General features: G+C 34.1%; 4 protein-coding genes across 4 annotated transcripts; 1 reads left to right on the forward strand and 3 right to left on the reverse strand.

Moving 5' to 3' along the window:
• The first annotated feature begins 1,325 nt into the window (after positions 1 to 1,325).
• Positions 1,326 to 15,916, forward strand: LOC119632418 (trafficking protein particle complex subunit 11). The gene is made up of 16 exons (XM_038025309.1): positions 1,326 to 1,759; positions 1,826 to 2,069; positions 2,395 to 2,554; positions 2,620 to 2,803; positions 2,863 to 3,093; positions 3,150 to 3,289; positions 3,722 to 3,894; positions 3,949 to 4,082; positions 4,164 to 4,371; positions 5,566 to 5,756; positions 5,829 to 6,239; positions 6,397 to 6,548; positions 12,661 to 13,187; positions 13,264 to 14,166; positions 15,445 to 15,639; positions 15,878 to 15,916. The coding sequence occupies exons 1-16, from the start codon at positions 1,617 to 1,619 to the stop codon at positions 15,902 to 15,904; spliced, it is 4,023 nt and encodes a 1,340-aa protein (XP_037881237.1). The 5' UTR covers positions 1,326 to 1,616; the 3' UTR covers positions 15,905 to 15,916.
• On the reverse strand, positions 7,412 to 8,989 carry LOC119632421 (seminase). The gene has a single exon (XM_038025313.1). It carries the CDS (start codon positions 8,353 to 8,355, stop codon positions 7,582 to 7,584), a length of 774 nt encoding a protein of 257 aa, XP_037881241.1. The 5' UTR covers positions 8,356 to 8,989; the 3' UTR covers positions 7,412 to 7,581.
• On the reverse strand, positions 10,022 to 10,963 carry LOC119632422 (seminase-like). Its single transcript, XM_038025314.1, has one exon. It carries the CDS (start codon positions 10,961 to 10,963, stop codon positions 10,184 to 10,186), a length of 780 nt encoding a protein of 259 aa, XP_037881242.1. The 3' UTR covers positions 10,022 to 10,183.
• A 914-nt stretch (positions 15,917 to 16,830) lies between the features above and the next one.
• Positions 16,831 to 27,274, reverse strand: LOC119632417 (protein KIAA0100). Its single transcript, XM_038025308.1, has 13 exons — positions 27,176 to 27,274; positions 26,986 to 27,112; positions 26,312 to 26,701; positions 26,113 to 26,250; positions 25,771 to 26,043; positions 24,748 to 24,891; positions 23,139 to 24,632; positions 22,925 to 23,068; positions 22,399 to 22,856; positions 21,797 to 22,277; positions 20,714 to 21,737; positions 18,450 to 20,533; positions 16,831 to 16,924 (listed from the first exon to the last, which is right to left on the reverse strand). The coding sequence occupies exons 1-13, from the start codon at positions 27,226 to 27,228 to the stop codon at positions 16,868 to 16,870; spliced, it is 6,867 nt and encodes a 2,288-aa protein (XP_037881236.1). The 5' UTR covers positions 27,229 to 27,274; the 3' UTR covers positions 16,831 to 16,867.
• Positions 27,275 to 27,930: the final 656 nt, after the last annotated feature.

Consider the following 27,930-nt stretch of genomic DNA (forward strand, 5'->3'; position numbering starts at 1 on the left):
TTATATAAGTTTAGTTCGCGTATTTTCCAAAACACATCTAGATGAGATGATAGCGACCAAGTCAAGGAAAATGAATCGGAAGCAATCAGGAAACCATTAAAAAGAATAACAATTTCTTTTATATCTACTTTTATATATATTAATAAAGTATTCTAAATGTATAATAAAGCAATTATATAAATAAAGCTATTTATTTTATTTATATTTAAATATAAATTATATAAATTAATATACAACACAGGAAAAGAAGTTTGATTTTCCCAATGACAAATCGGTTGAAAAAGTATTTGTTGCTATAAGCTCCAACTAGACAATGGTTATATTTTTATATAAAATTCTTTCCTCCACCATCACTTTCATGAAATTCATTTAGCAAGGCTTCCACGCGTTTTTTGCCTTTCTCAGATATGACCACTTTCTTGCCATTCGCTGTTTGAAAACCTGCATTCTCGTTTCCGGGTTAAGAACTCTCAAGTGATGAGCCCAATGGGCAGGAAAATGTAACCAAAAAAAAAAGGTTTTAGAACTAAAAATAGAGAAATCATCGTAAATGGAAACAACAGATTTATAAAAACTAATAATAGGGAAATTATCATAATCGGCCACTCAGGCGGATAACAGGGGATTTAAAAAATAATTAAGATCTTGCAAAATGCTGTTTGGATCACCGGCCATTTCTGCCGGCAATTACGTAGACCTTATAAAAGACAATGATGCCAATTGGAATCCGAATTCAAAATTTTTATAAATAGATCAAATAACATAATTCCATAATTTAAGCATTTATGGAAAATTTGATTTTGCATACCATATGTATATTGTTGCTGTAAAAATTAGTGCTGTGTGCATAATTCTTGCTATAAAAATGGTACCGTTTGTATATTATTGTTAAATATTTTAGAATTGTTGTTATTGCGTTTATTTATCATAATTTTCAAACAACCGTTAACGTAAACGGTTTCAAGGTAAAATTTTGAATGACAATGAAATTTAATGACTGTATCTGATAATCTATTCAATATATTTTCACTTTTTTTCCTTTTAAGGTATCTAAGCAATCTAAATTGCTTATCTTTAGTTGACGCGTTTTTACACAGTTTAAATTAAATGTTCAATTTTAGAAATTTTTTCGATCCTGAGCTTATAATTTTAAAAAATTTCATATAGAGATTTGTTTCAGAAACAACGGATTGATATCATTGCAATAACATTTTTTTTGAAACATGTCAACTCTGCCCATATGGACATGTTAACCATAAAAAAAAAAAAAAAAAAAAAATTTGTTGCCGTCATTTCGCAAAAAAGATTGTTTTCTTTTCATAAAAAAAACAAAAAAAAAAACTAATTTAGAAAGAAATAATAATTGTCAATAAAAATTTTCCAATTGTAGAAAATTTGCAGTGATTAGCGTAACAGATTGTTATGATTGTTAATAATATGCGAAAGTGATTAAAAAATTGATTGGATTGTTCTTTCTTGTCCAATTATCAATATAGCTAATTTTGCTGTTGTGTTAGATTTTAATCTGCTCTTTTACTTATACTGTGAAAATAGCTTATTTCAGCTGAAAGTAAAACTACCCACAAATTGTTACGTTTGTTGACGAAATAAAAATTATGAGCATTGATGCAACGGCTTTACCCTCAGAGCTATTGGTAGCACCACAACCTTTAATCGGGTTCTGTGGACTGGATACGGCCAGAAATGCAGTGCATAAAACAATTTGGGACGGTTTCAGCAGTAACCGCAAAGCAGACAGGTTTGTGAACGAGATTTACGAAAAAAAAAAAAAACAAAAAATTTAGTGTTCATCTAAATTGCGTAGAGCTGCAGTTCAGTATAAACTGTTGCCCTCCAACTATGACTTCCCGGCAGTGAAACCAAAAAGAGCTTCCTATGACCGATATTATCCCAAGGGTATTTTGAAACGTAATTGGATGCTAAAACATTTACATGTGATACCAGCAGTGGTAGTTTTATTTCAGGATATGGATTGGAATGATGCACAGTGGCAGGAAAAGCAAACCCAATGTATAGCCACATTGCAAGCGCTTAAAAACGCCTTACAGGTAGCTTGAAATTGAAAATGTCCCCTTATTATAAACACCATTAAAAGCCTAGCATTCAACTTCCACTTTAACATTGTAAAATATATGGATCCTTGATCTGAGTCAATTCAATGTTGTCCGTCCGTCTCAACAATTGATATAAAATGTCAATGTTTATTTAATTCCATCTGTCAAATCTAAAGATTTATTCTAAACTCGACCTACTAACACTCCCTTTAAATAAGTAATATTGCAATTTTTACATTTGTTTAAATAATGGATGTCCAAAATTCGTTTTCTAACGATTAAAGCTATGTTACTTACTTACTTTGCTCATAACTTCTAGGAACGTAATACTCGCCTCTGTTTGGTGTTATTACAAAAATCAGCACCTTTGCCGCCAAGTGAAGACGCTTTAGCAGCGGAAAAAGGGGCGAGTCTAACAACGGCCTGCGGTATTAATAGCAAAATGTTGTTTATATTGCCACACATCGAGCATTTGCAAGGTATTTATTACTGAACCTTACTATTGCGTTAAATCGAAAGATTAACTAACTTATGTCATATGTAGGCTGCACTATGCGCTTAGAAGCAGCGTTTCTTGATATGGCTCAAAGCTACTACGCTCTTATGTCTAAACGTATACGAGCTCATAGAGATCAATTGACTGCGGCTCATGTGACTCTCAAAATACGTCATCAATTTAAGCTGGGTTTTGTAGCAGAAATAAGACAAGATTTAAGCACAGCATTAAAGTATAAGATACTCGAAAATAATGAGCACAGAAGTATTAATTAAATTTATACTCTTTCAGACATTATACACAATCTTATGCTACTTTGGATGAAATACGCATTACTGATGCGAACTGTTTGGAGATTAAAACAATTGCTGGTTTCCTCAATTACAAAATTTGCCGTTTAATGTTTAAGCTGAAAGTTCCCAGGGATTCCATCAATCATTTTATGAGTCACATTGAGAAGTACAAAAATCGGGTCGGCTCTAAAGATTTGATATTTGAACATTACGCCTGGTTAAGTACACAGTAAGTGCGATGCTGCACTATAATGCGGCTTTTGCTAATCAGTCTGAATATCGTAGAGAAAACGTTTTTGCTGAATTATTTTGTGAAGCCATTAAAAATGGTTTGCCTGCTTTGCAGACACAACATCCAGGCATGTATTATAATAAAGCTGCTGAGTATATGCAAAAACGAAAAGAAGCCTTCAAACAAAGCAATCGTAAGTACCCAAAATAGAAATGTAGTCTAGATTTTTACAATCGTAGTCGAAGAATGAAATATGCTCATATTTTCGCTCCATTCGCAACGCGCAGTCAGTCAATATATTATAGAGAAATTACATGTGCTTGATCTGTGTGAGATTTTAAAGGGTTACGGTTATATCAAACTGGTTGATGTTCTGCGCGTCGAAATGCCTATATCTATAATCACTGACAAATAACTGAAGAATCCTAGTTCATTTGAAAAAATGTTGAAATTTTCAATTATGAGTTCGTTAATGACGAACGCAATCGACGACGACGCATAATGTCTGGGCATTTTTTTTAAGTCTAAAAGCACCTTTGGCACGGCCTCCGTTATTAAAAAAAAAGAAGCGAATAAACCTTTTTTACTCGTTATTTGCTATTACAAATAAACATTTTCATTTCAGCTACGCCATCAAGTCCAATGGAATCAAAGCAAAAATTAAATCTTCAAAATAATAATATTACGTCATTATTTACGGAATATTTTGGCATTAGAGCTGTTAAAGCCGGTGAACCGCAAACCGAACAACAAGTCAATTGTATTATTAGAGAAAATGAAGAAAATTTCAATCATTCAGTTAGTTAAGCAATTTAATTTAAATTATAGAAAAGTTAAGATGTCTCATTACAGGCTGCCATTATTAATTTGCTAAGTCAAGCTATGACTCAATTTAAGATATACAAATGCTTAAGATTTCGGAAAAAACTAGCAATAGACACAGCAGATGAATATTTAGAAAGTGGTGATCATAGCAAAGCTTTAACGTAAGTTATGACGTTGTGAAAAGTATTTTAATTCAATGGAATTATTTTTTTCTCGTTTTCTCTGTTTTTTTTTTATCACAGCTTATATTCACTTATGCTGCCCGATTATCGTCAGGATAAATGGTCAACAATTTTTTCAGATGTTTTATCGAGAACGTTGCGATGTTCGTTCCTATCGGCGGCCATAAATGATTACGTCTCGTGTAGTTTAGAAGTTTTATCATTGAAAGTTAACTATAAATCAAGTGAACGCATTATAGTATTGGAAAATCTATGGAAAGTGCTGCAGGTGAAAAAAAAAAAAAATGTCTTTTAATTTATTTAGTTACCTCTTGGAAAATGTCATTAATATTACGCTCAGTACAAATCCCACTATGAAAAGCAAAGGAAACGTTTCCCTGCCGATCTTTAAGAAAGGATATCCTTACCCTTAATGTTAATTTAGTCGAATAATCAGTAAAAGTTAATATATCTCGTAGCTGGATCCCAACGATTAGAGTAACATTATGGTAATAAAAGTAAATTGGATTAGATTGCAAACAATCCTTTACAATCCGCAATTCAAATCTTGGCATCATGCCTGCAAGAAGTAATAATAATAATCTATAAAATTTGCTGACGGCAACCAATTTATGATCATCAATTAAGGATCGCAAAGCTAACTCCCGTTAGTGAACATATTGAGTTAAATCTCAAGTGGTCATTATCCGATAAACACCCTTTGTATTTGTAGGAAAATCAACAAACAATTCAAAAAATCCAAATGTCAATCGGAAAAAAGAAAAGCAAAGCCTGAGCGAAGGGACAAGCGATTTTAAAAATGGAATCGATAATCTTAGTCCATAGTGCTTGTAATTATGTGTAAGCGTTTGTGTCATTTTTATTAGTAATTTTTTATTTTTATTGCATTTTTTATATCCACCACAGAAGTTTAGCGGAGTATTCATTTGATCAAAAAATTTTCAATATCCAACTTCAGGAGACTCTATAAAGTACCTGGATTCAGTTTCTGAATCGATCTAGGCATCTCTGCCCGTCTGAATTAATGTGTGTGGTTAAGGTTCTCTCAGTTGCAAAAGCTAACTTGTCACTTGCTTCAAGTTTTGCCCTTTTTGCAAGCAGATTGGAATGGAAATAAGTTAAATCGATCAGTCTTAAGATATATATAATAACATAAACTTAGAACTCCTTCCTCTGTTTTCAAAAGGGCAAAAAATGTAGGCTTTAACTGATTATGTATAAACTACGACAAGCGTAGAGTTGAAAATTTTCATATGTAGTCTGTAAAATATCACACCATACCTGCACAAAAATAAAAAAAAAAAAATTACGTCTACTATAAGAGATTATCGAAGTTTATCATGTTTTGTTAAAGGTTAAGGATAAAGGTGTTTTTTTGTAATGGTAAACAATTCAGCCACAATCGCATATAATGTTCTTACTTGTCATTTTTGCTGTTAATTTACAAAATTGCTTTTTGAAGGGAGAGCCACCACTAGCTCACAACCAGAAAGTTCCCGTATTACGTTCGGCTTGGGAGGAAAATTTAGCTAAAGTGAAATCGCCTATACATGTGGATTTGGATAAACTAACTGATTTAGTTGACATGTGCGCTACGTTTGAACAAATCGAATTGAAACATGACGAAACCATATGTTTAAATCTTATATTAAAGTAATTTTTCAAAAGTCTTTTTCCCCATAAGTTAAATATGAACTTTCATATCAATGCCATTCTTCGTTTCAGATTACAAACGGATGTGCCCTTGAGAATACGCAATCTTTATGTTTTAATAACGGATGGGGCAAATAGCTTTAAATTATCTGCTGAGCAATTCTCTACCTGCGAAGATATGGTTCACTTAAGGCAATCGAAGAATGAAGTGAAAGCTATTAACAATTATCAGCAATTCGAAGGAAATATGAAACTTCAACCCGGCTTGTATTATAAATTTTTATTTAAAACAGATGCAGAACAATTTCTAGAAAATACTCAGTTGCGTGTGCTGCGCTTCGAGGTTCTCATTGGTACCGATAAGTTAATGCTTTTGTTAACTAAATCATGTTTATACAAGCGCTGTGAATTTCGTCACTATAGTCGTACTCGTGATTTGGATGATAATATCATAATTAATCCAATTTGTTATATTACTCCCACGTAAGTAACTCTTTTTTTATATTTTTATTAATTTCCGCTTTTTTGTATAGGAAATAATTTTGATTTCATTTGACGGTATGTTTGTTTTTTTTTTTTTTTTTTTTTTTTTTTTTTTTTTTCCCTTATATTTCTTCTACTCCTCTTTCCGGCTTTACAGATTCCATTTAGTCACGCAATGTAACTTAGGTTCTGAAATTATGCTTGTGAATGAATTCTATCCGGTTGTTACAACAATTAATAATCCCTATAACGTATTTCTGGAAAGTGTGACTTTAAGCATTAATGTACCACCACATTTGAAAAATAAAGGTAAGATACACACATCATTTTATTTAATACATTTTTTAATATCTTCACCAAACGTGTTTAGTACCTCAAGTTCTCACATTTTATATATTTCCCCTAGATTTATTTATCTTTTATCAATTTAAACTAAAAATGTGCGAAAATCATAAAAATCCATATATATACAGCGTGAAATTGACTTAAGCAAGTCTTTCGTACTTGGTGTTCCTCCGTTCGTTGTAATTATGGTCTCAGAAGTGTGTTTACAAGAAAACATTTACAGCCGTATTCTGGCGTTGTGGAGGACGGTCCATAATCATAAAAGAAAGTCATATGTTTTTACTTGTCATCATTTTTGTGATTTTATATCAAATTTGTTATTCCGAGGCAATAGTCGCAATAACCTTTGCCTAGCAATTTTATTCTAAAACAAGTTTGTTCAGTCGCAAAAAACGCAAACAAAGAAATGTCTGATCACGTGCGGGTGAATAGCATACGATTGTTAGTCCTCTCAAAACCCGAAAATTCGCTAAATTGTTCTATAGATCCTACCTATAATTAACTGGATGTAAAAGCTTCTAAAGGGGCTATTGGTTTAAAGATACTAGATATTGTTTGATTTGGTTTGTACAATTATCGATCAAATCGTGTAAAAATATGATGTAAAGTGTACACGATATACGATCGATATAGTGATATGAGTGAACAAATCTTCCATCTATTTATCTCCCATTCAGATATAATATACGCAAGTCTAGTGAATATACTTTTCGTTCTTGTTTCTATTACGTTGCACTCGATTAGATTAAACTCGTTATTCTTGCTCTGTTGCTATACATAATCGAGATAATTTTAATATTATTTACGTTTGAAGGAATAAAAAGAAAAGCAAAGGCAGTAGAAATTCGATAATCCCTTTGATCACTTTCTCGTAAGAAAAACTTACCTTGTTATGTTTGCACTACTCTCTCTCTTTGCACACTTTCTTTCTCAGTTTTTGAAACGAATTTATTAAAGAAATGAAACGGAAACCTGGAATTAATTTTAATTTCAAGTACTACAATACCATGGCTTTATTAATGAATCCTTTAACAGTCTTAATACTTGTATAAACACCGGGATATTCAGGGCGTGCACAGCCAACGCCCCATGAAACTATGCCGCATAATTGTTCCCCGAATACGGCCGGCCCGCCCGAATCACCGGCACAAGAATCCTTTCCATCGGCATTGCCCGCGCAAAACATGCTCTGGGTAATTGTAGCTTCCTTTTTATACATACTGATGCATTTTTTACGACCTACTAACGGTACAGTAACTGCGCGCAATACATTTGAACTGCCCCGAATGTTTTCGCTGACTTGTCCCCAGCCATAAACTTGTATATAATCACCCAATTGCCATGTTTTGTTGCACAGCTCAATTGTTCCAATATTGTTACCATCCATTTTGCCGCTTAATTTCAACACTGCTGCATCGCGATGAAAAGTTCTTTGATTATAGTCCTTAGGTAGAATAATTTTTGTAACACCTCGGCGCACACCGGCCTCTGAAAGTTTCGTGACGCCCCCTACAATCGTTAAGCTGCTAGGCGAAAAGCCCTTCACGCAATGAGCCGCAGTTATTACATATTCGTTGGTAACTAAACTGCCACCGCATATAAATTTGCCCGATACGCGTATCGAAACCATAAAATCAGCTTTATCAATTGTTGTTGCTTCGCCACCCACAATTCTACCACTAGCGTTATTTAACACTTGCCCACTTGCAATTGATCTCAGCAGTATTATTATTGCTTGGATGACAATATTCAAATGGAAATGCTTCTTCATTGACTGGCAAACGTTGCTGCACCATAGAACTTATTTTTTCCAACTAAACACATTCGAAGGCAAATGTTATTACTACTCACATGCCTTACAATTATAACATATATTGTACTTATTGTTATAGTTTTTTGCGATTATATTTTTTTGAAAAATAATATTTTCAATGGCTCTATAACTTCGTTTTGTTTCATTTCATGCCTTCATGCATTGACACAGGCATACACAGGCACGAGCAAAATTATTTCAATGATATCGATCTTTAGCGAAATATTAAAATAAAACATTATTAATTTCTATTATATTTCATTACAATAATAGTAAAACGACTCGATCGAATTTCTTATTTATAAAATTTATGCGAAATTTTTTTTATATTAAAATCTTAGAATTAACTTTTGTCACACCCAACAAGTACACAATGCTTTTACTAAACCTCTCATAAAGGACAAATTTGTCCTGTGTGTGTGTGTGTGTGTAGCGTGAGTACCTCGTATACATTTTACCTCACGGTGCCCGATGAGACATTTACTTAACAACCGGTACTATGCAGAGAATTAGGCAATCCCTATAAGCTACGGGCCTGAATTGCATTGAAAAAACCAGATTTACTTATTATGTATGGCCCGGTAAATCCACTCGGGATAATGTTGAGGCCTACCATTAACTCTTAAACGGCAACAACGACAAACATTTAAATATATAGCTGAAATTGCGGTGAAGTCTATATATTCCGAATCAGCAACTAACAAAAAAAGGGAACGGTGTAGCCGCCTTCTCCGGCCTAACTGTCAGTCAAATTGTCTATGGCATAATTTCGTTTATAAAATCGAACTTCCGCCCGCCTAAATATAGGACACAATAAAAACAATGAGAAAATAATTAATCCAGCTGTCAGTGTTATGTCTTCAGGATGTGGTACGTTGGTACTTTGGGTTTTATATATGTACCGTTTACCGATTAATGTTGTGCCTCACGAGTAAGCCAAGCTAAACACGTTACTCATCGAGCACGCACGTATCATTTCTTTGAACATACTTCTGCTGAACATATATGTACGTAAGTCGTACTGCTGCGTATATGTTATACAAATACAGCATGATGTGACCTTACAGACCAAATTATAATTAGATTATAATTCATAAATTATACTTGATTGTTGCTTTGTGATGTTTTTTTTTTTTTTTTTTTTTTTTTTGCAAGTTTTGACTACGACATTTACTAGTCTCTCGCATATGTTACCGTTCGCTTAACCTCTGAACGTCATTAATGAACTTTGCTCTCTTTAATGCTCACACTGTCTCCTCCTATCGCCGCTTGTCGTGACCTCTTCAATAATTAAATTAAATGTATTCTACTAATTGGTTTTTTCCCACCATCAAATCTTTCGCTCATTGTCGATGGTGTGTGCATCTGGTTTCAAAATAAAACCCTTAATAGTCTTAATCGCGAAATGCATATATGAATCGGCCTTATCGTGAAGTCTCATCTATAATATGCATTCGATCCAGTAAAGGTCGGTTCTATTTTACCAACACTTCTTAGCATCTTTTGAATCTTGAGTCAAATGCATTCATTACACCCGATGGCCGTAGAACTCCTAATCTTACACACATGGGAATATGAAATTTTATTTTTTTTCCTTCTATTCGCAGGAAGCGTACTTTAGCGGTGAACGGTACGGATCGTTAAATATTTTGGTGACTCGTAAGAGAACTTGCCTTTCGGACTTTTGCCCCCTTTTCCATCCATCACTTTCACGATAATAATTTATTGAAAATCTGTGTTTTATAAAATTAAATTTCATTATATATAACGGTTCCGGACATTTTTGTTACGAGCAATTTTGCATAACAATTGTTTTAACAAAAGCATTCACACGCGGGCTAACCATATTTGTATAGACGCCAGGATATTGGGGACGAGCGCAACCATAGCCCCATGATACAATGCCGCAAAGTTGACCCTGATAGACCAGAGGGCCACCTGAATCACCCGAACATGAATCCCTTTCGCCAGGTACAGTGGCACAAAACATGTTTGCAGTTATCTGAGCTTGCCCGGCATAAGCCTGAATACATTGTCGTTTGGGCAATACGTTCACCAATACTGTGCGCACTTGTTCAGACGGTTCACGACCGTTTTCATCAGTTATTCCCCAACCAGAAACTCTAACCTTTGCATCGTCATTAGGTCGTTTCGAGCACAACGGTATTGCAGCTATATAAGGACCTTTTAAAGTCTGATTTAATTTCAATATGGCGACATCCATATCTAGATTGACGGATGAGTAAAATGGTGAAACAAATGTCTGCACTACTTGCCGTACATGCGCATCGTCCGATAAACGACTAGACCCCGCGTTAATTGTTAAACTGGCTGGAGATATTTTATGAACGCAATGGGCGGCTGTCAGCACGCATCTGCTAGTAATTATAGATCCTCCGCAGCTAAATTGACCATTTTGCCGTAAATATACCAAATAAGGTACACGATCGATTGTTGTAATTTCGCCGCCTACTATGCGTGAGTCGAAAAAGCCATATCGCTTGTGCGTTGTTGTGCGAACACTTACTGTTAATAAACTAAATAAACAAATCAGTAAATTTGTCATGTTTTTCCCCGATACAAAATCACAGCATCTAACATGTGCCCATATCACTGCAAAAATGCAATAATTCTTATATATATATTTTTTTCCTGTCTGTCTCTTAAGTGCAATCAATCAATGTAAAGGCATAATTTAGTAGATATAAATTATTTTTGTATTTTGATTTCGAGTTCATGTTTGAAGTTATCAACGTGCGTGTCCTCAATCGAATAGCGTGTATTCAATATTAACAGTAAAGCGGCAATAGAAATTTTAAAAATCTGGTGATGTTTTGGCTGCCTAATCTAGTGTAGACACCGGGGTATTTTGGGGTGCCGCAACGGTATCCCCATGACACAATACCAACTTGTTTGCCGTCCCGTATTGCCGGTCCACCAGAATCGCCTTGACAAGCGTCACTGCCGTGTTCACCAATCGCGCAAAACATATTTTCTGTTACGTTGTTTTGTTCACTGTAGGCTTTAATGCACTTTTCCGTATTCGTAAGAGTTACGGTCACAGCTTGTAATTCATTTGATAACTTAGCTGCCGGATATTCTTTCTTTAAGCCCCAACCGGTCACAATAACGTCGTCGTCTTCCTCCAATGGGCTGAAATCGATTTCAATGGGCCGTAGAATGGGCTCATGCAACGGCCGACTCAGTTGCAGCAATGCCACATCCATATCTATACTAAAGAAATTGAAATCGGCCGGTACCATCCATTTACGCACTGTTCGGGCGATGCCATGCGATTTTAAGAATGTAGTACCAGCGTGCACCTGCCACCTACTGGGCGACGCTAATATTGAACAATGTGCCGCTGTCATGACGCATTTTGTGGATACCAATGTACCGCCACATATGAAATGATTTCGAGCTCGTATGCTTACCATATACGGATGCTCGGCAATTGTAGTACTATGCCCTCCCACGATACGCGTACTCATCGGTACATATGATTTTGATAGATAATGCTTTCTGGAATGGGCGTCCGTTAAAACAGCAGTCAGTAATAAAATCTTTATAAAATATATAGTCGTAGACGTCATTATCGTAAAAGTTTTCGTCTTTTTTTTTTTTTTATATTTTGTTTATTTGTCGTTTGTTTTTATGGTTTCCTCAATACACTCCTATTGAAAACAATGCTAAGAATCTAAATTGAAATCGATTTATATTGAAATTTAATGAGGCAAAGTCGTATTTTTGAACATACTAGCAAACGATTACGATGGATATTAGGAAAGTACGGTTCATTTCCCGCCTTAGAGTATAAATATTGCAAATTGGTCTAAGATAGAACGCGATATCTTTTATATATTTATTAGCATATATGTAGATATATACGCGGATCAGTCGTCTCCTTAAAGTCTAGCTATTGAAAATTGATCCAAGATTGAACGAGATATCTCTTCTATATATTTTTTTTGTATAAACTATATCAGATTTCCTTGCTATTGTAAATGAAATGACAACGCAACAGTATTCGCCGCCATCCTTCATCCCACTATCTACATAATGAAGACAAAAATTTGCAATCATATACTAAATTCGATTTGCTTAGCGCATAGAATAGATTATCCGACCTAAATAAAAAAAAAAAAAAAAAAATTCTTTATCTTCCAAGAAATAGCATAAGATGCAAAAGTCCCGTTAAATTCGATCATTCCTCTTATCCTGTTTAATACAATTCAATAGCTTTGGACTTTCTTTTTTTTTCAGTATTTTTAGCTACGGATATAGCACCAAGCAAGCAAAAGTTGCATTCGAATATACAAATCGATATCGGCGAAATGGCTATGCAAACTTCAAATATCGCTTCCTATTTTGTCTATAGTTTGGTCGAGATTGCGATAACATTGCAGCAGAAAATTTGTTATACAACTGGAATACTGAAGCCGAAAGTGAATACGGCGATAGCTGTTAATGACGTAACAACGCCTACTAGCGCGGACGATTCGCCCGAGACGACAAAAGTATTAACGGCGAATAGCTTGTCACCCGCAGTTACGTTGCCGATAGTAAGTCCGGTGCAATTAGAATTCATCGATGAAAATAGTATAAGGAAAATTCAGGATACAATCTTAAGCGTTAATTGTAAAGAAGAATTTAAGTTTAGCGGACACTTTTATACGCTGAGCAGGAAGCCATTAACGAAAGTGTATCGAGGTGAGAATTTCCTATTGCGCGCTGGTGTAGAAGTGAAAACCAGTATCGAACTGGATATTATCGAAACTTTTTTCATATGTGTAAGTAAGATTTTTTATAATTTATCCAAGCGAGTCTTGTTTTTTTATTAATTGATTTGAGATATAATAATTTCAGGATCATAATTTAGTGCAATCAACATATAGTTTTAAGCGTAAGAAATTCACTAACACGTATCGGTGTGGTGAAAATGTCGAAGATGTGATAGTTTTACGTACCAATGCGAACGCAGATGAATGGTTAATAGCTAAGGATTATGAGCGCAATAAAAGCGAAACGATAAGCACTCATATATTTAATCGTTTGCGAAGTTCTCGAAAACATTTAACAAGAACAGACACTAATACTACAGGGGTAACCACCTCAGTCGGCGGCAATACATCGATACCTCATTTTAGTAAATGTTTGGTCGGAAAAATACCAACAAATATGACAATAATCCATAGTAACACTGCCCTGAATGCCGCCAATACATTAATGATGTCCAGTCAAAACTCTAATATGAGCACATCAAGTACATCAGATGATGGTAAAACAGCGAACAATAATAGCATAAACACGGAAGATGCGAACATGTTGCCAGCGCCTATGAAGCCTCTTAACACACGAGTAATATACAATAAGACGATAGATGCGTTACAAGCTACCGGTCATTTAAGAGGTTTCATTAAAGGAACAATATTAACAGATGGTAGTCAACAGCAGCAACAATCGCAACAATCGCAACAATCGCAACAACAATTAATTACACAAAGTCCGACATTACTGTTTGGCATTTATTGCATTAAATGGCATCGTTGCGGTAGCAAAGAAGAGAATGAAACTAAATTTATTATACCGGGTTTGCCTATAATCGAGCCACCGCTCAACATATATTGTAGCATAGAGGAGCGTGCTTATGTCAAAATGCCAATGACCTTCAAAATAACTTTTAAAAATTCGACCGCAAAAGTTATACATTTAATAGCCACTTTAATCATTAACAATTCAGATTCATTTATATGTTCCGGTCACAAACAGGTAAGCTATTAATTAGAAGAAAATTACATTACGGCGTATTTTTCATGTCGAGTTGATTCTATTTATGGCTGGTGTGATTATTATAATATTGTTCAACAAATGAATGCGAAAAAGCAAAACACAATTCCGACCAATTTTCGAAAATGTCAATGAAACAATTAAATAATCGTTTGTTATCTTCTTTTTTTTTTTTACCGTATAACACACACACACATACTTAAAAAAGTTATTCATACATAGAATGCCTAAAGAGAAATACGCACAACACGCATTCTATCGGCGAAAACGCTCGAGAATTATACATCACATGGTGTTGGCATAAGTCTTATTGAGTAAATTGTTAAAAGTTTTTTTTTTTTTTTTTTTATACCATTTTAAGAGGATCTATGAATCTATGCTGGATTGATGCTGCACTAAGTTTCCGTATACTGTTTAAGATACTTTGCAGATATTTTGTGATGGATATAAGAAGCAGTTAAAGGAACTCTATAACGAACACGTAGGCTGTTTCACAATGAAACATCTTTAGTTTCTTCAATGCAATATCTTGTACCAAAGGAACTTCTTCTACCTTTAAAATATAAAAAATAATAATAATAATAATAATAATAATAATTATTATGCAAGGCAGCGTCAGCTTCGAGCACGGGTCTGATCATTTTGGTTGAGCTTTTAATTAAGAAGTTTTGGCTTTCTGGCAACAAGACTCCATTTTTTGCCCAAATCAAAAATAGTAGAATCGTGTAACAACTCCCTGCGAAACATTTGAGGATGTTCGAGTATCTGTCTGTTTCTTGAATTTTCCACCAGACAAACCAAATCTCTTTTGCCATTCATATGCATATGTTTTTCTTAAGCACCATTTGATCCAACAGAATTTTATATAAAAGCCAAAAATGAAGGCCACCTCTTTGTTTAACTAATTACTCGATCCCAGAGCACTCAAATATATGCATAACGATGAGCTGCGTGAGAAAACATGTTATATATGCCATAATTGATATTCATATTTTTCATACTTTTTTTAAAACGATAAACTTCGCGTACTTTATATGCACCGAGTATGTATTTTCATTCGCATCTAAAAGCAAAAACCTCTCAAGTCAGCTCAATTGTGTAGCACTTTGAATGCATGGTTGATATTTGATGAACGTTTAGAATGTAAATGTTCGAGACCGCCCACTCACTTATAATTAACATGAAACTATTTCCTCCTATATTGAAACAAAAATAAAGAGAAGAATACGATTCTCTTACTTAACTAACTTTTGTTTGCAGCTTGATGTCTCAATATTTGCCTTCAGCGAGAAAGAGTTGATCTTCAATTTGTATCCGCTGGTAGTGGGTTGGCATAATTTGCCACAATTCGTATTAGAATATAATACGCAATCGGATCCGACCAAGGACGAGGCACAAAATAATTTACTTAACGAATTGGTGCAACGTTCGGTGCCCAAAAAAGTATTCATATCGGTGAGTGGTATCGATTAAAAGTAATTCTTTCTCTATCTCTCTCTCTCTCTTTCCCTTTCTCTCTCTCTCTCTCTCTCTCTTTCATTCTTTATTTCTTTCTTTCTCTTCCTTTTTTTCTTTCTTTCTTTCTCTTCCTTTCTTTCTTTCTTTCTCTCTTTCTTTCTCTTCCTTTCTTTCTTTCTTTACCTTTCATAATAAATATAATATTTAATTCATTTCACATGTTTATTTCTTACAGCCTCCTTTAAAACAACAAAATAAATGAATAAAATACTGAAATGGAAAATTTTTTAATTACTACTCAATGAGTAGAGTAAATTATTAATTATATTAAAGGAAACATTTGATCGTTAGTTTTATTAAAAATTCCTAATATTTTGATTTTTCCCTTTTTGATTTTTCATCCTTCTAGCAATTGTAAATTATACATATAAGGAATGTATAAAAGAAAAAAACGAAGCTATTTTTGAATTTAACGAAAGTTTAGCGAAAATTAGTTTTGTATGTCGTATATAAATATTGACAATAGAGAATAATAAAAAGAGAAAAAGTTATGTTGTTAAGCATAAAAAAAATTAATTTTGATTTTATTGAAAATTTTTAAATACACATACATACAATAAAACACATACAAATATTATTATATATGTCACATCTCAACACGTACATAAATAACATAAAAATTTTTGTTATAAAATTTTAAAACAATGCTAAACAAATTCCGACAAGAAAATACTTAATTTGTTTGAATAAAACATTTATAAAAAAAAAAAAAAAAAAAATTATAGGCTTCTTTTTAAGTTAATACTTTGGTATCATTCATTATAGAATAGGAAAAATAGAGTGTGGGCGTAGAATAAATCAATAGATAGAGAGCATAGCGTTATTAATCATCAGATCAACAGAGAAGGTTAGGATTTTGCTTTATTTTCTTTTTATCAAAAACGAAACAAACAAACAATTGTTAACTAATAAACATATATTAATTAAATAAAGTTATTTTAAAACAAAAAGTCAAAATATAATTTTTTGGTTTGAAAGTGTGTTAAAAAAACAAAAAAAAAAAAAAAAAAAAAAAAAGGAAAAAACGAAAGAGAAAGAGAAAGAAAAAAAAAATAAAAAATGTGTTTGCAAACATTTTTTATATTGATATTGTGATTACAAATATTTGCCATGCGCCGAGTATGGTTTTGTGTCGTCTTAGAGGAAGTTTAGAGTCGCGTAAACTCTATTTACTGCTGGAAGAGAACTTGAAGACGCCTTTACGTTGGCTACGATTTTCACCCTAAAATCAAAAAAGCCATACCAAAGAATGAATATAAAAATGAAATGTTGCATAAGATAAATAAATAAATATTTATATCGATATATATTTATTTCCAATACCTACAGCACTTCACTTCATTTCAGTGATCGCTAATAAATCAATTTGGAAGCTGTAGACACCATGTTATGTCAAAAATACATAATAAGTCTTTCGGAAATATAATAGGCTATCTAATCGTTATAATACATTATATAAGGATCTTTGTTTACCGTCTAAGCATGTCATCCCATCCAAGCTATTTTTATAACTAAAGCATAAGATGCATATTCGACTTTTTAACAGCATAACGCATTCACATAATAGAAAATTCATCATGGCGTACTCTTAAAGCATGTATAATAACACTGTGCAAATTTACATATGCCATGCTAAGAGAGATAAATTTCCATCTTTCAGATGAACATATTAACGGATTTGCCGCGATTTATGAGCTTACCGCTTAACTAATAAACACAAGAGGAAGGAGTAAATATATTTTAATAGCTATTAGATGCTCTAAGCTTGAGTAAAATATTTAATTACATGATATAACAGTAAGTAAGAAAGTTATATTCAGAGGGAAACGAATCTCGCATAGCCACCACTATTGAAACGTTCTTCACAATTAAATTATTGCATTCTCTTCTCCAGCTCCTTTCACTGGAGACCTATATCGAATGTATTTTTAAGAAAACATTTATCCACTAATTCATGACATCTATCACAATTAATGTAGGACTAGTTTCTCGCAATCTAATTTCCAAGTGCTTTTATGTGAATATCCATATCAACGATATTGTAACGAAAAAATTAGTTCATCACGTCGTGACGTCCGAGATATTTAATTTGAAAGTAACATACTTAGCTTTTCGCATTCTACTATCCAAGTGCTTTTATTTGATACAGACATCCCTGGTATTATTAAGAAAATATTAATCTGCCAGGTCGTAGTGTCAATCATATTAATTTTAGAATTAACCCAGATAATCTAGACAGATAGGAATAGTTTTAGGAAACATTCTATCTTGATTGCTTTATGATAAATAAACATGGAACCTTAAAAAAGTGAAAAAAAAATAAAAATAAAAATAAAATAAAATTTAATCAGGTATAACTTTGTATGGGTATGGCTAATTTTCTTCCGCTTTTGAATGTAAAGTTTCATAAAGTAAATGTGGAAAATTTCATTTATAATTTTACCCCCCCCTCCCCCCCCCCCCCCAAAAAAAAAACTCACAAATTTTAGTTAAGAAAAACGGAGTTGTGTTCATTTTATGCTCTACTGCCGGCTTATGCTTCGACCAATTTGGCCCATTCTCCTTAATAGCAATCTGCGTGGAAAAAACTTGCAATTTTTCTATCAAATTTGAAGTTGATATTTTCATTTTTAATAATACAAACAGACAGAATAATACACAGACATAACTTAATCAATGTACATATGTCCAATGCATTGATGAGCGTGAGTGCATTATCAATTTTTAACTTAATTTCGTTAACTTACCGCCAAACGATTGCCAAATAACATTTTCGCTTTATCCTCTTCTTGAGGTGAATTAAATTCACCGGCAGAAGTAGCTGGGGATCGGCGATGTATTTGCAATTTTTGCTTTATAGCTTGCGATAATATCACTCGACGACTTACTGATTTCATCGCTAATAACAAATCCAACCAAGTCCAAGTAACATTATGATACTCCAATGTAGGTATAACTAATGAGAAGTCAGTAATATCTTCGAGATTTTTCTCTTTATTACCCTTATAGCTGACTCGAACTGGTACTTCGGGTATTTTAATATAAATAAATAATTTATTTTTTTCTGCTCGTTCTTTCATCTTTTCGACATCGTCTTTTTCAATTTTTACATAAAATTCAGAGTCTTTGGATGACTTTTTCGATTTCGAAGGTTTTTTTGAAGTTTTTGCAGTTTGTGCAGCTGAGGATGTCGACGATCCCGAAGAGTTCTCGTCCAAATCGTCAACAGTCTCTGTTTCAGAAGCATCACGATCGGGAAAACAGAATTTGAGCATAGTACTATAAAATTTTTTAGTTATAGCTATGGTAATTGGAGCTACATTAATTTCGAAATGTTCCTTAACAGAAATGCCACCCACGGGTGGCTTTTCACGGCAGAAGACACGTAATACCCTCTTATGGGTATCCACGGGCATATCTTTTTGTATTTCAGTTGGTACTAACACTTCGCGATATATTTCACTTGGTATTAAATTGTTCATACGAATGTTACCCAATTCCAATAGATGTTCGACGGAATCATCGCTTTTCGATTTTTTCGTATACAAAAAACCGCTTAAAACCAAATCGGCTATACCAATTTGGCCATCGGTTTCCGTTAGACGCCATTGAGCTCTTTTAAAGCAAATTTCATTCGCCCGTACAATACTAACGGTTTTGTCTGATCGTACATTAGATTGTATTTTGCTCAGCTGCGATAATTGGGTTTCTTTATAACACAACAACATCATATCCAATTCTTCGCTAAAGGTGTTCAACTCTTCTTTACTCTCGCGTATTAATTTTTGAACCCGTTCATATTCCAATTTCCATTCCATGGTCTCGCTTTCATCAGCTCTCTGACTTATAAAATGAATATCCTTCTCAAGCGAACGTATTTTTATTAATAAACTACGTATCAGAGTTTGCTTTTGCTGTATGGGCCTCTTTTGATCTTCCGTCGAGTGCAATTGCAATTGAAAACGCATTCGTGCTAATTTTTCTAACGCCTGTTTACGTTGCGGTTCTACATATAATAAAAGATTGTTTACGATGTCCAAAATCATGGCGTATTGCAAGGAATTGGTGCACACATCCAAATCGTGATGCATTAGAGTAAAAGCATCGACGGGATCATCCTGCCGTTCCCATGGCGATAAAGTTTCTTCGGAAGGTGGTTGTGGAAGATCTGTAATTGTGTTTGGATCTATGGTATCACCATAACAAACATAGAAAAATTCGCATTTACAACGCGAAACAATACGCTGAAGCTGTATAGGCTGCGATTCTCCAGAATTTTCGTTTGAAGTGGGGCCAACTGTTTCCGACACTACCCCTCCAACACTTCGACCACTACCTACTAAATATGGTATATCCGGCAAGTCATTGATTACGGTATCATCTTTATCTTGTATATTTTCCACAGTCAACCACATAATTTCGCGTTCCAATAGTGAATCGTGTTCACCAGCGCTAACGGTCGCATAATACTGCATGCATTCGAGCAATCCCTTCCAAGTAGTCTTCGACACTAGAGAACGATCACGCCACACAGGCCGATGCACTCTTTGAAGTATTTCCGCTTTGGCAGCACTTATTATGACATAACCATACGTCTCCGAACCTTTAAGAAGTACCTGAGAATTAACCAATGATATGGACCAATTTTCATGGATAACATCCTGAGCAGAGCATGCTTGCAATCCTTGCAACTGTAGCTCCCTGGACTGAGTACTTTGATCGTCACTGTACACGTTAAATTTATGATCAGCTTCGGCTATTAGCTGCTGTAACATGGCGGTGGCATGACTAGCTGGTTGGGGCTTCTTAATTGTTGTATTGGTATTCGTAACTGCATTCCAATATGAAAACACATATTTAAAAAAAAAAAATTCAATTAAACGATTTTATATGATAAACTATGCAAATATTGTATTTAAATTATTCAGACATTCGAATCCTCCATCCGAACTTGACTTTTTAATAAATAGCTCTACTGCTTTATTTAAGAAAATTCTTTCCCCCTACTTACGTGGTAACACTTCATTCGAACTATTCGGCAAGGTTATAGTGCTGTCAGTGCGTTTATTCTTCATAAGACTAGTATTTCCTTCTTTTCGATAACTTTTCACAGCCTCGGTTGAGAGATTATTTTTCAGCTTTTGGGATTTCATAAACGAATCGAATAACGCAAAGGCCACATCACGATTGTTCTTTGTCCAGGCGCCCTTTAAATCGTGAACAACCAACCTATGAGTGGGTGTAGAGGATTTAGATTTAGCCTCTTCTTCGTTACCCGTTTGTATAAGAGCCTCGCGGCCATATGAAACTTTAGCTACGCTCAAGAAATAAAATCGTACTTTTTTACATGTATCGCCGCTGGCGATATTTTCGGAGCTGCTATCTAACTTCTCCGGCTCTATGGATTTTAGCCAAATTTCCGCATCATTTAACTCGCAGTTCATATAAACAATAGACCATTCAGCCCTAGGCCGATGTATTAAGTCATCGTTGAATGGGCTGAGTGTAAATAAATATTCGGAACCAAAAGAAACACGTCCTCCATTTAACTGAAAGCCCTTGTGACGAGCATGAGACATCCAATAGAGAACTTGAAAACGATGTAAACTCATTTGTAAGTTTGCTTTTTTGTAATGACGGCTCAGCTGTTTTTTACGTGGCCTTATATTATTAAAAACGGGACCACGCCGCGTTGGCCGTGTAACTCCCGATAAAATAAGTTTTAAACTTTCAAACCAGCGCAAAGTGCTGCCATACAACACCAAACTGGGTATGTCTATTTCAATTTCCTCCCCCGGTTTCGGTTTCGTTTCGAACGATATCCAAATGTTGAGGTTAAGAGAGCGAAAAGCCCGAAATGAATCGTGCACCTGATTACTGGAATATTCGGGCAATTTGTCGGGTGCGCAAGGCATAACGGCATGATGATCGTTAGGATTAGCCAGACAAACCCACTTTAATTTAAAAGTCAATTTTAAATGCGGAAAATGCAATAAGCGACAATCATCGTAACGTGACGCAGTACGTACGGTAACCTGTATATAAATATTATTAAATTAAGATGAAATTTTTAAAAAGAGATATCCTCACTCACATTCAGTTCTCCTCTAAACATAATCTTTGCATTTGTCCAAACTATGCCGGCATTATTCCAAGTCAATTCCATTTCTTCGGTAGTATTGTACGGATCAAGAGACGCATGTAATAGTACTGTGAATTGTTTAACAATCATCGTTAAGCGTCCGTGATAGAGTAGACGCATTTTATCCCAAAAAGGTAGTGGTGGACTAGGGTCTTTGGATGGCGCCGAGATTTTTTCAAAGCTCAGATTACACTGAGCCATTACAGGTTCCCAGCAGGGACCAAAGGCGTAACTACAAAATTCCAAATCACAATTGAAATCGTGATAGAACTTCAAAGCAGTCATACTGCGCTGTATGACATCAGTGCCAAATGGCTCACCAACTTCAATGTAAACATCACGTTTGGCTCGTTTTGAAGCAGCTTGTTCTGCACCACATAAAATACCAAACAAATGCATCGTTTTCACATAAAACATAGGCTGAGGAAAATCTCTGGAAAAATTTACAATTTCCATAACAAAATAAACTCTACTTTTACTTTGCGTTACTTCAATTCCGATAGTAGTGCATAGTAAATGCTAAATAAGTCGCTTTGATAATACATCATACATACCTAAGCATAAATTTCCATTCTGAAAGACTAACGTGAACATTACGACACCATAACGTGGTAAACTCTAAACCCTCTTCCGGCCATGGACTCTCCGAATCAATTTCTCTCATAATTCGTGTAACATTTTCGGTACCGTGCATAGAAGGATCAGCCATAGCCAATATTTCCACATCGGTCATTATCCATGCTAACAATCGAGTACGTACTGGTCCACTTTCACGGATCTTTTTAGATCGTTGAATGTAGATTTCTGAATTTTTCTCCACTAAATTGGCGTAAAGGCTTTCAATTTTACCGGCCGGCTTTAGTAGGCGTTCCGAGTAACGTTGCTCTATCTTTTTATCAAATAGAGCTTTACGTTTCAAACTCTCTAAATATTCATCGACCAACAATACATAATTATCGCGTAACTTAACCTCGAACGGATCATCACTAATCTCTACTAAAAACTCGGTGATCTATCGCATATACATATAAAAGAAAAGTGATAAGAAGGCATAAATTGCAGTAGACGCATGAATTCAACCTTTATGACTAAATCGCTGGGCAATGGGGATAGAGCTGTAAACGGTTTCTTCTTATAGTTATGCATCATCTTTAGCCACTTGAAATGTGAGATAAACTGATTTTGTACTGCGTCATAGAAATCATGATCGTATGGAAAAATGGCCTAAATATCAATTAAAGACAACAAATTTCAATACATTTGTAAGATGCTTTATTCGCTGTGAGTACCTTACCTTAAACGCTCCTATAGTAGCCACCCAGACCTTGTTGCTGGCACATATAAAGCCCTCACAATTGATTCTTTCGTCCATTAACATATCTAACTTACTTAGAGATCGTATATCAACGTCCTTTAATGTAAATATATGTTGATCATCAATTTTAATAAATATATTTTCGGCTAATATTAAATTTCCGTCCTTATAACTGAACAACAAATTCTCAACAAACCATTGCATAGAATGCCTTTCGGACAATTTTATTTCAAATATTATGCTGCGCTCCGCAGCTAATTCGACAATTAATTCTGCATTTAATTCTGCATTGTCTACGTTTTCCTGATGATCGAAAGCGTTACGCTGTTGGCCCGTTCGCAATGATAAATCATTTTTCAATTCCAACATATTACGAATCAAGGTCAAAGTGTGCATATGCAAATTAGAGTTCCAGATGGCCTCTGTATTGCCCGGTATATAAACCGTAAGTTTAGGACGTCGATTTTCTTGCCTTTCATACTCCAAACGTATTAATTTACAACTGGCAAATATATCAGTAAAATCGGTTAAACGCAGGGACGAAGCCGTCATGGAACGCATAATGGCCATTTGGAATTCTTCTAATTTTAAATGACAAAATTGCTGTGTACGCGACAAAGTGATTTCCGAAAAACTTAACAGCAAGCAAGCTTTATAATGATTTATAAAATATGCTGTAATGTCCTTAATCTTTGCCGAAATTAATAAATTTGTAAAGCCTCCGTTTGTGCTACTGCACTGTTCCAACGTAGCTCTGTTAGTTGCGACTGCTTTCAAGCCTCCATATTGCTTAATACAATGCAACGATTTAATCATAAATTTTGCCAAAGTCATGCTGTATTCGGTGCGTAAAGTGTGTATGGAAACTTCCAGTTTAGTGGCGTTGGAGTAAGAGCTTAATTTTATTAAACTGACACCCAAAAAGAACGGCGAACCCGGCGAATGTGACTTTTTTAAATTGTTAGTATCATTAATGGAATTAGCCAAAGACCACCAAAGGGACTCAATCATTAGCTCAACACTCCAATGACGTTGGTTTAATAACATATTTAGCAATTTATTGCCATACAAAGAACTTCGCTTCTCTTCGATTTGTTCCAACACTAAACGCGTATGACTAACGCTCATGGCGGCATATTCATCATCCAACTTCATAAGCATAGAAACGTTAAAGAACTCAGCGCAACCCTTAATAATCACACGTTTCATTATCCATTCAACTAAACCCTTATTGCGTAGAAATTCTTCGTCTTTTTGCAAAATCTCGCTTTTCATAGACTTATTAGGCCAACAAGCGCCCAATTGATTGGGTAAAGATTTTTGTTGTAACAATAAAGGTTGACCACGGTGTTGCTGCTTTTGCTTCTTACGTGATAAAAAATTGTTATGCACCCAATCAAAAATCTCAATGTGATTATAAATAATTTGAAAAGTTTTCAATTTTACATACAAATTCAAAATATCGTTTTGTAGCTAAAATAAAACATAAAAAAAAAGTAAAAGAAATGGAAAAATTAACATAATTTCATGAAATGTTGTATATATATATATATATATATATATATATATAAGTTATGTATAACTTTACCATTGATTCAATACTAAACTGTTCTATAAATAACAATTTTTCATATTTGGTATCAATATCCAAGTGTTGTAACATTATTTCCGAGGACAAGGTAGGTAGGTTAGCCAACTCATTCAATGATTTTGAATTAAATTTTCCTGTGATCTGCAAAAAACACATTTGATAAAAATTAGAAAAATGAGGCGAATTTGTGCTAAAAAAAAAAAAAAAAAATTTTTTCAGTATTAGCAGTGGATTGACTCTATTTGTAGTTACTTTCTTTGTACCTCGGAAAAATACATTCTAAGAAACTGATATACAAACCCCGATTATAGACTGGTCATTGCGCCTATTCTCGACTAAGAACACAACTATGCATTTCGGCTAGGATCGAATCTATTATTGTCCAACATTTGCTTGTAGACCAAAATTGTCAAATTGGACGAAGCTTCATTCAAGCGATGTATTAAATGCACATTGCATTACAATAATTGTGCATAATTTTTTATGATTTGATAGCACTTTTATGTACTTCTCTAAAAACTAAAAATCATAGCAATATTCTTCTCCTTATTTCACTTTATTTAGCCGATTTTAAACTAACCGTTGAAAATTACGATACTTTTTAAAGTCATAGTCGTGATTTCAACGAACTGGCGAAAGATAGACGGAAATTATACTATTCACGCTGAACAACTTTGCTATTTTCCGATTATGTACGTTATACTTTGCGATAGCTTTTAGGAGTACATTTACCCATTATAAGAAACTGATCAATCTATCTAATCAACGATGTTGTGAGGTAACATTCGTTGGATACCTCCTATTTAAACGTTTTTTGCTCTGCCTGGGGGATGAGTTTAAATTTTCTAACTCATTTCTTGTGAAATTGTGAATAGCACCGCGGCCGGGCGGAGACAATTGCATATCCGATGATTATTTCCAGATATTACAAAAAAAAAAAGATATTAAAAATTAACATGCACATATTATTGTATGGTAGTTATTCCATATCCATCTATATCCATATTTTGCTTCACTTACCCTAAACAATTGCATTTTAGCGCTAAAATCATTTTGAGAGTTTTCCTTGACAGCCGAAAATGTAGCCGCCTTAATAATAAATTTAAAATTTTTGGGCACAATGGGAGCAATTTTCTGATAGGATTCATTGCTGTAAGTTGATTTAGAAAATTCCGTGTGATGTCTGCTAGATAATTGGTTTTCAGGCTTAGTACTCTTTTTCGCTTCACTTAAGAAATCATAAAGTCCTCCATGAATGGTAGATTTAGCTCTATTCATATCAACGGTTAAGGTCTAAAATTAATTGAAGAAATTGAATGAAGAAAATGCTTTAAAATATACTATTGTATATAAATATCTTACATCAACCGATAACGGATCGTGAGCAAACAAGGTGGCATCTAAGGCAATATCGAAACTTATTTCGCCCAGACATGGACGGATTCTGTTTAGATTTTCCAAAGACTGACGACGCATCGAGCAGTGACGTAAAATTTTAGCCTAATATAATTTCACAATTAAAAATGATCACAAGTTTCTTATTGGCATTACAATTAATTACCTGCGCCTCGTTGAGAGCTACATTGACTAGCAATGTTTTTGCATTATGCACAATACTGCCATCCAAATGTAGTTCCTTTGCGATAGCATGTATAAACCATCCCGGATCGAAATCATTATTCATCAGCACCACTGATATGTTGTTAATGTGTACAGCCATAAATTGGGCAAAGGTCAAAATGCTAGGTGGTACCTTCGCATGGCGAAAATCGAGAACGTTACTTACAACACCGTCCGTTTTGCAGCGTGAACGTCCAACAAACTCCTCGATATGCTCATCGTTCTTAGTTTGGATATCCTTATTAATTCGTATATCCTTGACATAAATCGATAACAACTTAGTGACTTCGGTATTGAAGAAACTGCTACGCAGACAGACTTCTTCGATTTGCTAAAAATAAAGAAAAACGAGACAAGGAAATAATGATAAATTCGACTAATCAAAATATTCTCTTCACAATGTAAATAAATCAGACGAAGTTTTATCTAATTATTATTACTTAATATATCTAGAAATATTTCTAGATGATTACAACTATTGAAAGGTAAGTTGGAGATGCATAGAGACAGTACCATTTTATTGGGTGGAGTACGATATATGATATTAATAATGTTCGTTCAAAAATGATGATTTTTGGATATGGACGCAATATCTTATTCCATTATTTTACTTACCACTGAAAAGCCACTTTTGCTGACGTGCACATTCTTTAAGGCCAGATAAGGTAAACTGATACGTCCAATACGAACTTTGACTCTAAATTTTTTCACCAAATACCAACTGATGCTGGTTGGCAAAACCCTAAACATAAATTATCTTACTAATGCATATTTGCTCTTTGCCGTAATGTATTCTATTACTCACCAATATATAATTATGAAAAGTATTAGGCTGAATATTATTAATTTTAATAACATATTTTCTTATTCCTTTTTGGGCTTTCCAATTAACATTTTGAGATTTGTTTGCTTTTTTTTTTTTTTATAAAATAGAAGGAAAAACAATTAAGAATTGAAGAAATTAAAGTAGTTGTGAATTTCTAGATTTAATTAATGAATTTTGAGATCAAAACAAAAACAATAAATTTATTTGCAAGAAAGAGCAGTGTTGTCGTCTCACTGCAAGATTTGAATTTATTAGCACAAAAAATATAATAAGGCTAAATATTTCTGTCAATTACATTTTTAATAAATACTTCAACTTCTAAAAAGGGGAAAACAATGTATGCCTTGGCTTCATATACGTAAATATAATAATAAACTTTGTGCATGTACTTTGTTCAATTCGATTATTGTACTTCTTGACGGACTCTGCAAAACAGTAATATACAATGCAATCCATCTGCAACCCGCATTACTGCATCTGCGGTGCTAAAATTTGATAACTTCAATAACTCCACCTATTTCACTCCGTTTCATTTCATTCTTTCATTTCTAGATACTAATTATATATGTTTTGGTTAACTAACTTTCGTTATGACGGTGCTTTAGTTTTACATTATGTATGGCTTTCTTTTTTCGATATTTTTCGATGAGAGAGAATATATCACGGAGTTATTGTGCATATGTAAAGCAAAAAGCACGGAACTTGAGAATGAAAGTTAACTTACGGCCGACATA

This window comes from Glossina fuscipes, unplaced genomic scaffold, assembly GCF_014805625.2.
Source record: "Glossina fuscipes isolate IAEA_lab_2018 unplaced genomic scaffold, Yale_Gfus_2 1, whole genome shotgun sequence".
NCBI lineage: Eukaryota > Metazoa > Arthropoda > Insecta > Diptera > Glossinidae > Glossina > Glossina fuscipes.

Excerpts from the sequence above, each read along its gene's own strand:
- LOC119632418 (XM_038025309.1), top strand. The coding sequence starts at position 1,617 with ATGAGCATTGATGCAACGGCTTTACCCTCAGAGCTATTGGTAGCACCA. Across the intron at positions 2,555-2,619 it reads ACACATCGAGCATTTGCAAG|GCTGCACTATGCGCTTAGAA; the intron begins GTATTTATTACT and ends TGTCATATGTAG. Across the intron at positions 4,372-5,565 it reads ATCTATGGAAAGTGCTGCAG|GGAGAGCCACCACTAGCTCA; the intron begins GTGAAAAAAAAA and ends TGCTTTTTGAAG.
- LOC119632421 (XM_038025313.1), bottom strand. The coding sequence starts at position 8,355 with ATGAAGAAGCATTTCCATTTGAATATTGTCATCCAAGCAATAATAATA.
- LOC119632422 (XM_038025314.1), bottom strand. The coding sequence starts at position 10,963 with ATGACAAATTTACTGATTTGTTTATTTAGTTTATTAACAGTAAGTGTT.
- LOC119632417 (XM_038025308.1), bottom strand. The coding sequence starts at position 27,228 with ATGTTATTAAAATTAATAATATTCAGCCTAATACTTTTCATAATTATA. Across the intron at positions 26,251-26,311 it reads TAGCTCTCAACGAGGCGCAG|GCTAAAATTTTACGTCACTG; the intron begins GTAATTAATTGT and ends AAATTATATTAG. Across the intron at positions 24,633-24,747 it reads AGTTTAGTATTGAATCAATG|CTACAAAACGATATTTTGAA; the intron begins GTAAAGTTATAC and ends GTTTTATTTTAG.